This window comes from Kogia breviceps, chromosome 2 (genome assembly GCF_026419965.1).
Source record: "Kogia breviceps isolate mKogBre1 chromosome 2, mKogBre1 haplotype 1, whole genome shotgun sequence".
In the NCBI taxonomy this organism is placed as follows: domain Eukaryota; kingdom Metazoa; phylum Chordata; class Mammalia; order Artiodactyla; family Physeteridae; genus Kogia; species Kogia breviceps.
The window spans coordinates 15544712-15561330 of record NC_081311.1 but is presented as its reverse complement, the minus strand read 5'-3'; the positions used below and the strand labels follow the sequence as shown (position 1 = coordinate 15561330).

General features: G+C 40.6%; 1 protein-coding gene and 1 pseudogene across 1 annotated transcript in view; one reads left to right on the top strand and one right to left on the bottom strand.

Moving 5' to 3' along the window:
- Positions 1-9527: 9527 nt before the first annotated feature.
- On the bottom strand, positions 9528-10211 carry LOC136793669 (eukaryotic translation initiation factor 1 pseudogene; annotated as a pseudogene).
- Positions 10212-10445: 234 nt separating this feature from the next.
- Positions 10446-16619, top strand: part of TRUB1 (TruB pseudouridine synthase family member 1) — a 34800-nt gene continuing 28626 nt past the window's right edge. Inside the window, exons 1-2 of the mRNA XM_059054375.2 lie at positions 10446-11088; positions 14351-14449. Coding sequence (XP_058910358.1) covers positions 10809-11088; positions 14351-14449 — 379 coding nt within the window. The 5' untranslated portion in view covers positions 10446-10808. The remainder of the gene's footprint in view (positions 11089-14350; positions 14450-16619) is intronic.

The window sequence follows — 16619 nt, the reverse complement described above, 5'->3', positions numbered from 1 at the left end:
GCACATGTCCCCTGTAGGCAAGTGAAACTAAACTAAGCACAAAAGAAGAGGTTAGACCTTATCTTATAACCTAGATTCCCTCTTATTCTCCACCCCAGTGGGCTTTGCCAGTGACACTTTCAGAAACTCTGTGAAGTAGACATTAATTTTATTTCTGGGGAAAATGACCAGAGTATGCATGGTGAATTAGTGTTTATTCAAAGTGGGAGAGTAGAATAGAAAATAGAGAAAAGAAAAAAAAATTATGTTCATTATGGATTTAGATGCATGTCAGAACTTATTTTTGAGTTCCTTATTATAAAGTCTGTAGGGTAATGTCAATAAAAAATTAATCGGTCGATCTTAGAAAGAAATGGAAAAAAATTTTTTAGAAGTGCAAATTTTTCCAATTTTATTGAGAAATAGTCTACTTACATCACTGTATAAGTTTAAGACATACAGCATGATGGTTTGATTTATATGTACTGTGAAATGATTACCACAATAGTTTCAGCTGGCATATATCTTCTCATATAGGTACAATAAAAAAAAGAAGAAAAGAATAAAGAAAAAAATTTTCTCCTTGTGATAAGATGTCTTAGGATTTACTCTCTTTTATTTATTTTTATTGAAGTATAGTTGATTTACAATGTTGTGTTAGTTTCAGTCCCTGTGTTTCGCAGTAGGTCCTTGTTGGTTGTCTACTTTATATGCAATTAGTGTATATATGTTACTCCCAAATTCCTAATTTATCCCCCCCCCTCACCTTTTCCCTTTGGTAACCCTAAGTTTGTTTTCTATGTCTGTGAGTCTGTTTCTGTTTTGAAAATAAGTTCATGAATTGGAATATTTTATTTGAGCCAAATTGAGGACTATAACCCGAGAACAGCCTCTCAGAAAGTTCTGAGAACGTTTCCACCGGTTAGGGGCCAAGGCACAGTTACATAAGTTTTTGAGACAGAGGGCTGTACATTAAATGATGTATTATTGACTGTTTATACAATCTAGTGAGTAGTGGGTCATGGGTCATTGTGGGCCCTTACAAGATCAAGAAGGAATGTTATCTTTTAAGGAGTTGCCTTGTTGATGCTAGGAAAATATTTCTCTTTATGGTTGAGCAGGTATTTTTGCTGATTGGAAGGTTGGTCAATACATAATGCAGATACACAATGTACAATAGTGGGAAAAGAGGTCAAAAGGAAGAGAAAATTTTTTCATGTTTAAATTTTTCTTGTCATAAAATATGAATTTTATTTCACAATAATAAATGTATAATATACTATATGTTATCCAATGTTAAGTAGTAAAAAGTAATTTTGGAATTTCATACTCAAGCTTTCCTTTTTCCAAAATAGCTTTTCATACTTAAGGCTAACCACAAGAATCAGAAATTTTTGGAGCCAAGGTATATCTACATAATCAAGAAACTTATGCAGATGTGCCTTGGCTCCAAAATATGAGAACATACTTTTATTTTCTAACTTAGCCAAAACATTCAGATGTTTTTTAAATTGTGGAATAGACAGCAAATCACAGATTAGAATGAACACATCCAAACATTCTCCAGGCCAAAAAACAAAAAATCAATCATACATTTAAAAACCTGTAAAATATTCAAAAGGAAGATCATAATTTTCTAAATTCGATTAAGTAGTAATAGAAAAGCTTGAGGTCTTCAGGAGTTCTGAGATAACTAATGACCAGGCAAAGCTTTCTTCTTGTGCTAGCCTCTAGGCGTAGTCCATGCTAAGTAAGAAGCTTTTCATTCAACCTGGTAATGGGAAACATCCATCATCTCTGTCTCTGAGTCCAGCCTTAAACCCTTCCTCAAGTGGAGAACATTATTAAACGTTTAAAGGAAACTGAAGTCACAGAACGACATTTCCCCAGCTTATGATAGCATAGATTAATCAATGAAGACAATTTGTACATTATCGTTGGAATGTGAATATAGAACGGTTTTAAATATTCCAAATCCTCAGAGCCTACTTAAAAACAGATACTGATAACACTTTCTCCAGGCTGTTTATAAATGACTTTATTTGCAGCAGTGGTCAATATGAAAGTTATTTCACATGCCTATCACAGAGCATGTGCATAATAAATATTTGTTGTACAAATGAATGCTAAATAAAATAAAAACAATCAGATCTACTGTGTCACTTTGGCAGCATTAAAGACAACATTTGACCAATCACAGAGTAATCTGTTCTTTTGTATTTGTAATTTACCTAATATATATAATCACGTATATTTAGTTTGTATTAAACTATCAATATTTATATTATTCATGCCCTTTAATACAAATTTAATATTTATAATTGTGTATATTGATTTAATTTGAGAGTTTATTAAATGTCCTTAATGTATCTCGATAACATTGTGTACATTGTAGGGAATCAATTGTGCTCTTTGAATAAACATTCTGAGAGCTCAGGAGTAATTACAGTTATCTCTTTATAGACCAAAAAACACAAAACGTCAAGCACTCTTATTTTATACATTGTAAAACGTCTGTATCGTTCCAGGTCTTTCTGCATTGTATCTCCTCTTTTCCATCTCTTTGCCCCTTAAAACTTTTCACATTTGTTTAACCTGAGCTACTATATTGAGCAAGGGAGGGCATACTGCTCCTTTTTGCTTATTACTGTGAAAATGTGCTTTTTTTAATAGAGAGGTCATGTGAGCCAGCTAATGCATTGGCATGTGAACTAGCTTTTACTGCCAAATGAGTCAGCTGAGATGGGAACATTAATTTATTTGAATGGGTATGAGTTGACAATGCCGTAAAGAGATATTGGTACAGCTTAATGGAACAAACTGTCACGAAAGTGTAGGTTGGGTATGGTGTAATTCGGCAAGCATCTGAATGTTTCCATGTTCACAAGTATCTGCCTTTCCTGATCTGAAATGTCTCTTGTCTCTTGGATTCCTCCACTAAAATGGAAATAGCCCTAGAGAAATGACATGTAAAATTATTGTCAGGTGTTAATATTAGATTGAAATTGCTGATATTCAAACATTTTGACCTACACAAGTAGTAGTTTTATTTGATTCAACATCATGCCTTCATAGGGATAGTTTATCAGATTGTCTTGTTATTTTTTTAAAATTAATTAATTTATTTTTGGCTGCAATGGGTCTTCATTGCTGCGCGCAGGTTTTCTCTAGTTGTGGTGAGTGGAGGCTACTCTTGGTTGTGGTGCGCGGGCTTCTCATTGCAGTGGCTTCTCTTGTTGCGGAGCATGGGCTCTAGGCACGTGGGCTTCAGTAGTTGTGGCTCACAGGCTCAGTTGCACCCTGTCAGATTGCCTTGTTATTGAACTGAGGGAAGAGAGGGCAAGAGATCTTTGCGATAGGGAAAGATTTGGAGTATGAAATACTACCTAGAGTCAGCCATGTTATCAGAACCCAATAACACCTCCCTCATTCCAGACATAATAATTCTGTTATTGCTTCCAAGATTATATTAGTTGTTCTGGTGGACATTTATTATTCATATAAAGTTTATAATGCACTCACATAAGGCTAGATATAGACTGAAATCCCTCCAATTTTTTCATTTAGGTTGATTCTAAATCATGTTTTCTATGACTTGTCCTTGAAAATTGGTTTTTAGCATCTATATTCTAGGACTTAATGTTCATCTCTTTAAAAGTTCATTTGAATTCAGCTTATCTATCTAGTCTATCCATTCTGATTAGTAGTCACTGAGAAGTGGTTACATTCTGGATTTTGGAGCCAGGCAAAACTGAATTCTAAATCTAACTGCCACTTATTAGTTGTTGGACCTTCAGCAATCTGCTTGATCTTTTTGAGCCTCAATTTCCTCATCTTTACATGCAATAATACTTCTCAGGGTTGTGTGATGAGTTACATGTGGGTCAGTTATTGTGCCAATTCTGCACATTCCAAAGTAAAGACTAGCCTTTGGCTACTGGGAGGTAACCTCTGAGCCCCTGGTATATCCTGCCTGATAAGGATGCTTCAGTGTGGCTGAGGCCTCGGGCTACACTGAATTATTCTGCCCTCTGGAAGACTGGAGACTGAGTAGCTAAGTGTCAATCATACAGGCACTGTACGTCTGCACAGTTGATCCCCAATAAAAACCCTGGAACCAAGGCTCAGGTGAGCTTCCCTGATGGGCAACACTTGACACAGGTTGTCACATTTCATTGATGGGAGAATTAAGAGCTGTCCTTGAGACTGCACTAAGAGAGGACAGCTGAAAGCTTACACCTGGTTTCTCCTGGGGCCGTCATCCCATGTGCCTTTTCCTTTTGCTGATTTTAATCTGTATCTTTTTGCTATAATAAACCATAACCATGAGTTATTATAGCTGTTCTGAATTCTGTTAGTCCTTCTAGCAAGTCCAGTCTAAGTTTGGTCTTGGGGACCCCTGAAACATCCACTTTATGTGAGCTATATACCCTCAATGAAATTATCTAACCTCACTTAGTTTCATTTTCCTCTGTAAAATAATAATAATAATAATCTGTAAAATAATAATAATAATAATACCTACCTTGCAGTGAGGTTCTGGCACCCAGCCTACACTTTATTTTCTCCACAAGCATAACTTGAGAGTTACTATAGAAATTCCAGGAAAATATAAAGTGCCAGAACATAACATATATATTCAACAAAAGTTGGTTCCCTTGAGTAATCTTGTTTGCAAGTTCTCATATCTTCACTCTCCCCCCACCCCTAGATGTAACTTCTGGACTAGGAGATCTAACTTCAACTAGTGCAGAGATGTCCTTTTCCCATCCTTTTGCCCCTCATGGACATCCTCCTCCTCCTATCAACTGTTTACTCTTTTCATTTTCATCCAAAAATCATTCTCCTTGATGGAGAAGACAGGCAAAGTAGAAGCTTGGCTTGACCTTTATCAGTTATTTGCCTCAAGCAGTAAATCTATCTCTTTCTTGATCTTCTTTAACAGTTCCATTTTATTTTCTTGTCTCTGGTATTTTTTTCCTGTTCCAAATAAGACTTTTCTGGCCTTACTCTTACATACTTGTGATACTTTTTAGTATTTATCTTTTATTATCTGCCCTTCCTCTAAAAAAATTCTTTGCCTAATTAAAAAAATATTTTATTGCTACCTGTTTTTCCTAATTACAAAAGAAATGTATGGTCAAAATTGAAACTTTAAAATATTTATTTCTTACAAAGTAAAACTTTCTTAGAAGCTCACCTGTAAAGAAACCACAATATATTTCCTTTATATACTTCAGCTCAGAGTGCCTTGTGCAACCAACTACTGGTTTCTTTAATTATCTTACCATTTTCCTCCCTATTAGGATAATTCTCAATGGCATAAACAGAAGATTTTTTTTTGAGAGTTTTCCAGCTCTTTCAAATTTCATACAATGAGACATACCCATCTTTTCTCTAAACTTTAAAAATCTATGCTTTTATCAAGTCCATGGTATAGATTTGGGCTTTCTCTTCTTGGGTATCAGGAGCACATTAAAAAAAAATTATTTATTTATTTAGGCTGTGTTGGGTCTTCGTTTCTGTGCAAGGGCTTTCTCCAGTTGCGGCAAGCGGGGGCCACTCTTCATCGCGGTGCGTGGGCCTCTCACTGTCGTGGCCTCTCTTGTTGCGGGGCACAAGCTCTAGGTGCCCGGACTTCAGTAGTTGTGGCTCGCAGGCTCTAGAGCGCAGGCTCAGTAGTTGTGGCTCACAGGCCTAGCTGCTCCGCGGCATGTGGGATCTTCCCGGACCAGGGCTCGAACCCGTGTCCCCTGCATTGGCAGGCAGATTCTCAACCACTTTGCCACCAGGGAAGCCTAGGAGCACATTTTAAAATGAGAGTGTCGGGCTATATGGTCTATAAGTCCTCATCAATCACTATTTAAAAAAATAAATTTATTAATTACTTTTGACTGCGTTGCGTCTTTGTTGCTGTGCGCAGGCTTCTCATTGTGGTAGCTTCTCTTGTCGTGGAGCACGAGCTCTAGGTGGCCGGACTTCAGTAGTTGTGGCTCACAGGCTCTAGAACGCAGGCTCAGTAGTTGTGGTGCATGGGCTTAGTTGCTCCGAGGCACGTGGGATCTTCCCGGACCAGGGCTCGAACCTGTGTCCCCTGCATTGGCAGGCAGATTCTTAACTACTGCGCCACCAGGGAAGTCCTCATCAAGCACTATTTTCTGTGATTCTGTCATCTATAGAAAGTTGCACAGATGAGCAACAGTTGGAGAAGCCTTTGTAAAGAGCAGCTCTCCCAGGCACACGTACCTATAGCAAGGACCAGAGAAGTTCCCCAGTGATACCATGGGGGAGCCAGTGACAGAATTGGAATAAAACCTGAAAGTCTTATCAATTTTTGATTCCCATTAATTAACAATCTTTGGAGGCACATGGGTAGTTGAGGACAGCATGGAAACTAGTCTAGAAATCTGAAGTTTTACATAGCAGTAGGTAGTCTTATTTTTTCTTTGCTTCAGTTCCATACATATAAAATGGAGATAAAAACATTTGAGGCCACATGAGATAAGCTACACTGGGCATATACATATTTTATGTAGGCAGCACTCTACTTTTCCAGGAACTGGCGCTAATTCCCCTCTATCTACATGGTTTCTGCTGGAGCTGCCATGTTTATTCATTCCTTTATTCAACTACTATTTATTGAGTGCTATATCTGACACTATTCCACGTCCTGGAGATATAGCAGCGACTAAAGCATACAAAAATTCCTCATAGAGCTTACATTCTGATGGAGGAAGTAAGACATTAAGCAAAATAAGTAAATATTTGGTTTGTCAGATGAAACATGCTATGGAGAAAAATCAAGCAGGAAAATAATCAAGGAAAGTGCTGTGGTTGAGGAATGAAATTAGTGAAGTGCTATGTTCATTAGGTGGCCAGGAGTGGCTTCATCCAGGATATTTTTGGAATTGGATCAAAACAAGATGGTCTAAAGCAGAATGTGGAGTAAGGAGTAGAAAAAAAGCCTGTTAGAAGCAAATGAGAAGAACGAAAAAGACACAAGAGAGTAGCATGAAAGGAGGATGTGGGGAGAGAGGGAGAAAAAGAGAGAACTTCCTAGGTTCTGCATAATATTTGAGTACATTTCTGATAAAACCTTTTTAAAAAGAATCCTTCTGATAAATTCTAAGCTGATATGAATCAGTTTTGGTCACTCCCAACCAAAGAATCCTAACTCACACATATATTAAGATAACTTATAAATGCAAGCCTTGCCCAATGTGGGAGATGTTGGTTACCTCAGAAAATCAGAACTTGATGCTTCTGATGCCAATAATACAGATTTGATAGCAGAGTTGAATTAATTTTGCTGTTCCCTAGCATCCAGGAAATAAAATGTACAAGAAATACTTATTTCTTTGTTTTCTATTTATCAAATGAGCTCTGATTCTGCACTGGGCTTGTGGAAAATTCAAATGAAAGCATTATTTTTTCACCCCTAGTTATGCCCTCCCTCCACTCCCCCCATCGGAGTCACAGCAGAATTAGGGCAGCTTGCTAATGTCTAGACAACTGGGGAGAGGCTCTCTAATTTCCAAGTCATCACTGTTTAAGCCTGCTTTAAACTTTCTCTGCCAAGAGGAGAGCACAGAAATCTTACCGGGGCTAAAGGACGCTTTGCTTCCTAGGGTGTAGCCATCCCCTCTGAAGCCGAGCCACCTTCCTGGAGAAGGGAAAATCCTGAAGCAGGCTCAGGTATTCACTCATCATGGGACCTGTCAATCTTTCAGTTTCTCTCTCCTGATTCTCAAAACAATTCTCTTCTCTTCTGGCCTCCAAGGCATCCTGTGCATAATGTTTTCAGTTAGCTTAGGTTTTTATAATAGACCACAAGAGTAAGTAAACTGCTCCTAGGAATTTCAGCTTTCCACCCTACAAAAACTCTCCCTCCCTTTCTCACTCCTCCACAGATGCTGGTTTTTTTTGTTTTTCTGGGGTTTTTTTCTTTCTTTTTGTGGTGTATTATACGTCACATAAAATTTCCCATTTTAACCATTTTAAAGTGTACAGTTATGTGGCATTAAGTACATTTACGTTGTTGTGCATCCCAAAGATTTAATGAGTCCAGTGATCTGACTGAGGCAGGGAAGGGTGGAAATACAGGAAGAAATAATTATTGTATTTAAAACGTTTTTTCGTTCTTCTTGAATGAATGGGGCAAGTTCAAATGGGATCCCATAAATGGTGATTGTGAGTAGCTAAGAGGCATCACTCGGATAATAGATATTAATGTGAAAAAGGATGATGAGGAGAAAGGGTGGCTGTAAGGAAATTTGTAGGAACAATGAAGACAAACTTTATCTGTCTAACAACACTTGTAATACCATTTCATATATCTGAAGCAGAAGTAAAATGAAGAATTTTTCTCCACTTTCCCTTGTGCCAGGATCAGAAGTGTTCCTGAATTTTGCTGGGGAGTGAATAACTTCTAGAGAGGTCTCAAATCTAAAGTAAAGTTTAATTTTATGAACTGCAGTAATGCCTAAGCAATGTGTTACTAAAGGATGCAATCCACAGAAGAGTTAGTATTAAATATCTTAGAATTCTTAAGAATTACATGTGAGTTGTGGGGTTTGGGGGGTGGAAAGGCATGCATGAGGGCATCAAAATAAGCCTACGTGATTTAGCACTGGCTTGGCCTATAGGTTTCTTTCTTTTTTATTTAAATAAATAAATAAATTTATTTATTTATTTAAATTTATTTTATTTATTTAAATAAATAAACCCTTATTTATTTAAATAAGGGTTTAAATACATTACGTAACATTAAAACTGAAGGGGAAAAAAAACCCAAAAAGAACCAAAAACCAGTTTGTTACTTCACATGGCATTGGGCAGCTGTTGCTAGTAAGTTGCGAGCTCTACAGCTACATGACTGATAACAGCGGTTTGAAATTTGTTCCCTTGTCAAAAGTTTAACTCTGATAGAAGTTTGGCCTCACATTCTAGTTTGGACATCGATCAGCTAGGATATGTCTGGTCAAAAAGACCTTGGTGGCAAGCCAGATGTCCTATCACATCAATAGAATGAAGGTGGCTGCTCTAAGCTCTGCCCACCTGGTCACGTTGGAGGTACCAGGGGATCGTTCCCCTGATGATCAAAGACTCCCTCTAGCAGTAAAGCTGCCGTGGCTGCCTCACCCCATCCTCCACTCTCAGCTTCACCGAGGGCTGTTCAGGTGGAGACATTTCTCTTAGGGCAGGGAACTCTGTAGAGGGATTGTTGAGGAGCTTCTGGCCAGACATAGCCGTCTGTGATCTTAGGGCTCTGGACTTGGCTGAAACTCACTGTTATTGCTTTGTTTCAGGCTGGACACTGCCAGGTGCCTACTGCTTGACCTCTGTTTAAATGAGGGACTTCAAGACTAGACAGCATGGCTCTTTTCAGTTTATTGCATGAAGGAGTTACACTAGTCCAAGTTAACAGCAGACCCCAAATGGTTACATTACACAAGCTGTGAGGTTTTTTAACTTGTGACAAGGGACAGAAAGAAAATTCTACTCATTGCAAGGAAATCCTCACTTAAGCTTCAGTGAGCCAGAAGCACTTAAAACCCATGAACCTTCAGCTGACCGTCCTTAGCCAGTCCAATCTCTACGAGGAACTGGCACATGTTCTTGCGCTGGTCACCCTGTAGCTGAATTACTTCTCCATATTCTGGATTCTCAATTACAGTACCATTGCAGCCAAATTTCTTCTTAAACGCCTTCACTAGTTTCTCTTTTTTTTTTTTTTTTTTTTTTTAGCGGTACGCGGGCCTCTCTCACTCGTGGCCTCTCCCGTCGCGGAGCACAGGCTGCGGACGCGCAGGCTCAGCGGCCATGGCTCACGGGCCCAGCCGCTCCGCGGCATGTGGGATCTTCCCGGACCGGGGCACGAACCCGTGTCCCCTGCATCGGCAGGCGGACTCTCAACCACTGCGCCACCAGGGAAGCCCCACTAGTTTCTTTTTATCGTAATCATCAGCGATCCCTTGGACAGTAGTAAGGGTCTTCCGGCCGTTTCTCTGTTGAATTCTTATATGGATATAATCCTCAGTGCCAGCAGGAAGCAGATCATCACCGTTACTTGCATCAGCAAAGGGGTCGAAAGAGTGGAGGTTCTGGATAGCGGACATACGATACGATTCCTTTTCCTCAGTGGAAACGGCCTGCGGAAGGCGGGCGGGGGGAACGGAGCGTCGGGAAGCAAGGGGGCTCGAGGGGGAGGTTGCTGAGTCCTCGGCGGGCATTTATCTGTTCCCAAGTATTTAAGCGCCTGCTATGTGTGAGGCACTGGAATACAGCAGTGAACAAGGTAAACATGTTCTTTGCTCTAATAGAGATTACATTCAGGTGTATTTTAATTCTGAACCATGAATCCAAGAGCACAATAAATTGAATAAAGCAGTGAACCACGGGAGCCGTGGTACTTCACAAGCTACAGAGGAAGTCAGCATTTTAAGTTTTCTATTCTTGGTTGCTGACTTCTGCTTAATTCTTGAAGGGAGCGGGGCGAGAGATGTGAAGAGATTTCTCGCCGAAAATATACACAGACTTGGTGTTTGGCTTCGACAACCCCAAATTACACCTGCGGCACCGAACTAGCCCCACCTAAGAAGCAGGCAGTATTATACGAGAAAAACTACTCCAACAGAGCCCTCGGAAGACTCAGCGACTCTCGGCCCGCAAGGGAAAGCCACGGACTACAATTCCCACAAGCCCTTGCGATCCCACCCCGGCCGGGCAGCTTCGAAGCAAGGGGAAAGACTAGGGGTTGTCGGGCGCACTCCTTGTTGCGTCATTAGCGTGCGACTCCACGAAACAAAACAGCTCTGGGCTAGAAAAGTATGGCAGCTGCTGAGGCGGCGGTGGTTTCGTCGTCGTCCTTGAAACCAGACACAGCCCCAGTCCCCGAAAGTGCAGGAATGGCTGCAGCTACGGCCGCCACATCCTCAGCGATGGCTGCAGCCGCGGCGGTTGCGGCCAGGACCGGATCCGAAGCCAGGGTCTCCAAGCCCGCATTGGCTACTAAGCTGCTGTCCCTGAGCGGCGTGTTCGCCGTGCACAAGCCCAAAGGGCCCACTTCAGCCGAGCTGCTGAATCGGCTGAAGGAGAAGCTGCTGGCAGGTACTGCAGCCGGGTGGGGACCAGGCCGAGGCGAGGCGGTCGCCGTGAGAGCGGAAGCCGCACAGAGCACACTGGGCTTTTCGCGCTCTCGTGGCTCAAGAGATGAGAGGAAGGGAAAGGGAGAACGGCCACGGTGTAAGCTCTGGACAGAAATCTGGGGCATCTCCAGCTTGGACTTGTCCTGACGTGAACTCTTGTAGCCTAGTTGGCAGTTGTCGTTCTCAAGGGGGACAGAAAAACAAAAACAAAAAGCAGAACCCACACATCCACAAATAAACCTCTGCTCTTGGGCCTGCAAGACGAGTTTTCTACAATCTGATCCCTCAGAAGCCTTTTGTTTGGCTCACGTAGATGAACTCTACCCAACGATATCACTGGCTCTCTACACCCCAAAGTTGCATTCTTAAAAATACGTTGGAAATGCGGGTGTTAACTTTGTTAACCAAGACTCAACACAGTGGTTTTCATATAGTGGGCATAAGAATTATTAGAGTCCCTTGTACAAATGCAGTTTCCTAATCCTTGCCCCCCTCAGAGACTCTGATTCTGAGGATATGGGGTATTTTTAGGAAACTGCATTTTTAAACTGTTGCTCCGGGTGATTCTGATGTAAGTAGTCAGTGGACCACATTTTGACGAACACTAAATATAACTTGGTCATTTCTAAGAGCGAGCTTTTTGTTTGCATGTTTGTTTCCTCATATACACTGGGAAAATATTAGAAAAGCCTGAAGGCTCTCTTAGTTCATCAGTCCAGTAGATCATTTCAGACAATGGAATCAAGGAACCTTGGATTGTTTTGGACTCTTGCAATAAGCCAGACCTGTGATAGCCTATGGAGAGGTGAGGGTGAAAGACACTGTGTCTTGCTAAGCTCATAGCAGTAATTTCTGCAAACTTTGGTGATAAAACTATTTAACTGGGTTTTCAAGGCCCTCCAGAGTTTGGCCCTGGCTTATTTTTCCATGAAATCAGTACAGGAAATTTCTTCATTATTTAGTGTCCCCTGGCAAATGTTACCGCCTCCGCCGCCCTTTTTACTGCAAAAGCAAATATTCTGGTAGGAATTTGTTAATTAAAACTGACACAATACAGATTCAAATGTTTATTGGCAAAGGTACATTCCTGAAGATGTTTAATACCTGTGTTATATCTGCTTATTCTATTGTTATACTTTCATTATACTTTGTTACCTGTAAGGATAGGTCATGTACGGGATGCTGAAGGAAGGAATTACATCAAGGGCAAGCTTTGTGGTGTCATCCTGGAGTTGTTTCCTTCATAGAATTGCATTCATTTGGCCTGATTTGTTAGCTAAGATAAGGCTTTTTTGTTCCTCAAGGTAATGATTATCATTCTTTCTTTCAGACAAGTTTCTGATAGGATTAAAGCCATATCCTGGCCTTCTGGTTAATCTGCCTATCAAGATCTGAAATTCCTCTTAAAACTTAGTTAAAATGGATTGTTTCAAGGCTGTTGCTGGACCATCTTCTGGAAGCCACTCACTCAGAAGTAGACATTCTCATTACTCTCCATTTCTATATTGCTTGTGATTGGCCTATTCTATATTTATGTTAGCCAGACCAGGGCTTCCCAAATGCCATTCTAACTGGCTGTCAGAATTGTCTGGGAAGGTTCTCTTAAAGATACAGATTCCAGGGCAAGACATTCTAATGCCAGCCAGGTTTGACAACCGCTGATTTAGGCCACAGTCAATTGTCATGCTCTCTACTAACATTCCTTGCCTTTTTTTACATTATTGATTCATGTTGTACTAAAATCTCTGCTCTTCCGTATTTTTGAACCCTTCAAGGACTAAAAACATATCAGAATTTTATAGCTAGAAAAGATCTTAATAAATATTCATCCACGAATGGTACCAGTGGGGTGAACCAAATTCCAATGTAGTAGAGGCAGTGTGTCTTCAAACTTGAAAGAGGTAAATTCGGGCCCAAAGGGAAGACAGTAAATTTTAGGGCCTCCACACTCCAAGGACCGTCAAGTTAAAAATACAAAGAGTTCCCCCAAATATTTCTATGAATACAGTACAAGAGATGCATAATGGGTTGCAAGTGAAAGTGAAGGGTTTGAAGCCTAGGCCTGGCCTTACAGATTTATGTTAAAGCATATGGTCATGTCCTTCCAAGCAGGGTGATGTAATCAGAGAGTGACAATAGGACTGTGTTCCAGACTGAGTTCTGACTCAGTAAGGTGGTACTTACAACCCAACTTATCCTTTGGGCCATTTAACCTGGCTTCTTCACTGTTACTCTTCCTTCCCTCCTTTCCCGTCTCTGTCCTCTCTTTTCCTTTTCTTTTACTCTATTTTCCATCTTCTGTGTGTCAGTGGTAATAAGGAAGGTTTGATGGGTTTGGAGGGGTACAGATCAATAGAGCTTTTCCTTCTGTTCTCTCCTTTCTCATTTGAATCCTAGTAGCCAATATTCTCTCAATATAATGTTATATGCCATGATGATGAGGAGGGTGATAATAACAGCATATGGTTATAGTGCTTTGAGTTTCCAAAGCACATTCAGATAGCACTATTTCATTTTGTTTTTTACAATAGGAACACGAGATAGGCCAGGTTGGCTTGTTTTCTTTCTTTCTTTTTTAATATCTAAATGCTTTGGAGTATAAGTGGCAACTTAAACTGGTTACCCTCTTCCCACATAACCTTTTGTTGAGATTAGCTTCTTTAAGGAATTGAGAGTTTTGATTAGGAGAGGAGGACAGAGCTACAGATAGTTTGCGAACTTAGTGTTCTCAGAAGTAACCCTGTATGAGATGTACTCCCAACATTTAGGTAGCTGGAGAGACCGGCAAAGAACACCAGGGAACAAAAGAGATTTTAGCAATGAAATTGAGGACTTTAAAAATTAGCTGCCTATGTAAAAGCTAACTTCTTTTCATCATTCTCTATCTACCAGCCCACTGCTACCAGGAATTTACTAGATCTTTGTGGGTTCGGGTGGATATTTACCCACTTTAAAAAACGATTTTTTTTTTTCCTTGGAAAATGAATTCTAGTTTCTAGACAACTAATTTGGGAATACTATTTCTTTGTAATTTAGGGAGCGTCTGTACATTTTAAAGTCTCTTCTTTGTTAGTAATATCCTCATAATCGTAATATATTAAGTGTGTACAGTAGTTTTTATTTGTTTTGAGTACTCCATCCACACTGCCTCATCCCCTATTTATGGAGATTCTACTTCATTTGTTTCAGTAATCACCTTTTTTTCATCCCAATTACTCTTATAGAAGCTGGAATGCCTTCTCCAGAATGGACCAAGAGGAAAAAGCAGACTTTGAAAATTGGGCATGGAGGGACTCTAGACAGTGCAGCCCGAGGAGTCCTGGGTAAGAGATACGAATGGAAGTTTGATGTAACTGCCACTTACATCAGAAGGAAATATTGATTAAGAACAGATTAAATTAACTAAGGCCATGGCATTTTCAGTCTACTTTGGAATATTTCAGGTCTACTGGATTTATAGTGCCATCTTCTCAAGAAGCCCTTGTATCATTTGGCACAAGGTATAGAAGGCTGTTAGAAACAGCCACTTTTATGTCTGGATGGACTTTGAGAAAGGGTTTATATCTGTGCAGAAAAGAGTTAACACAGCAGCCCCGAAATCGCTATCTTTAGAAAGGCCTGCATACATCTGGGGACTTGGACTTGGCTGTGTCCCCACCCTTCCCCATCCGATAAGGATGGGTTTACTGTGCCTTGACTGTTTGTGTGAACGGTGTGGTTTATGCTAAACGCCTGCTTTCTATCTTGGAGTCTGGGATTTTGTCCCACCACATGCAGAGGCAGAGGGTGTCTGGGTAACCATTCCTCTCATCCCCTCCAATAAAAACTTTGGGTGCTGAGTTTCTAGTGGGCTCCCTTGAGCAGGAACATTGTACACATGTTATTCCTTGTTGGATTGTTGGAGGAAGGAGTGTGCTCAAGTGTCCCCCCTCATAAGAGGGAGAGAGAATAAGGAACCTGAGCATGGATTTTCTCCGGTGTCTTTACCCTTAGGATACAGCTGTGTAACCTTAGGGTGTCACTGTAGGTAAATCTTAGCCATGGATGAATCTTCCAGGGTGGGATAGTCTTGGGGACTCCTGACAAGGTATATGGCTCTTTGTCCTGCCTATATCGAATCTAACTCTGACATTAGCTCTCTTGAGAAGGAGAACCTTATAGTTCTTCAGAGGAAGTCAATTGGTCTTGGGGACATTAGCTGAGTGTCTTATTGCATGTGGAGGAAAATTGATAGAATTGATTGAGGGGAGAAGAGTCATTTATCCATTTTTCTTCCATCCTTTTTTTTTTTTTTTTTTGCGGTATGCGGGCCTCTCACTGCTGTGGCCTCTCCCGTTGCGGAGCACAGGCTCAGTGGCCATGGCTCACGGGCCCACATGTGGGATCTTCCCGTACCGGGGCACGAACCCGTGTCCCCTGCATCGGCAGGCGGACTCACAACCGCTGCGCCACCAGGGAAGCCCCATCCTTTTTTTTTTTTGCATCTAGTAGAGGTTCTGAAGTCTATCTTTATAGACTGTTGAAGTGTTTATCCACAGGACAGGGTATGTTCTTAGAAACTTTTTTGTAACTGCATCCACAGTCACAGAAATACATATGTTGGGATTCTCCCTATCTCCCCCTTCCCCACATACTAGAAAAAAACTTTTATGGAACAATACTTACCTTTTTACATGCCCTGGTGTTTTATATTTTATTGTATTCCATTTTTTTTAAATGTTGATCATAATCCAGTAAATTGACTTCATGCTGCCCTAATGGACTGTGACTCATGCTTTAAAAAATACTGTGCTACATGATCCAGTCCATTTTATTAGAGCTAAAATTAGACACAAATAAAAACAAACCTGATCTAAGCTAGCCAAAGGAAATGAATGCTTACTTAGAAGAAAAGGATAAAATTGGTGAATAAAATTGTATTTTTCAAGAAAATCAGGGGCTTCCCTGGTGGCACAGTGGTTGAGAGTCCGCCTGCCGATACAGGGGACATGGGTTCGTGCCCCGGTCCTGGAAGATCCCACATGCCGCGGAATGGCTGGGCCCGTGAGCCATGGCTGCTGAGCCTGCGTGTGTTGCCACAACAGTGAGAGGCCCATGTACCGCAAAAAAAAAAAAAAAAAAAAAAAAAAGAAAAAGAAAATCAGACGCACTTTATGATTTTGCATTTTCTGAAATTACAGATTTTATTTGATGCATGTTGACAAAAACATCTTTACCTGAGGTTAAAATAGAAAAAAGAAAAACACATGGAAATTCATTTTCCTGAATTAGAGAACTTGAATAGGCATATTCTGACAACTTAATTACTGTTTTTTACCATAACTAATAATAACCATTTACTGAACACTTATTGTATGTGAGGTCCATCCCATAGTTAGTGGCAAGGTCAGAAGCTGAACCTGGACCTGCTCCGTTTTAAAGTCTCTGTCCCAACCTGGGATGGCAAATACCTGGCACTCCTGCCTCTGTTCCCTGCTCCCCATGTCCATCGCA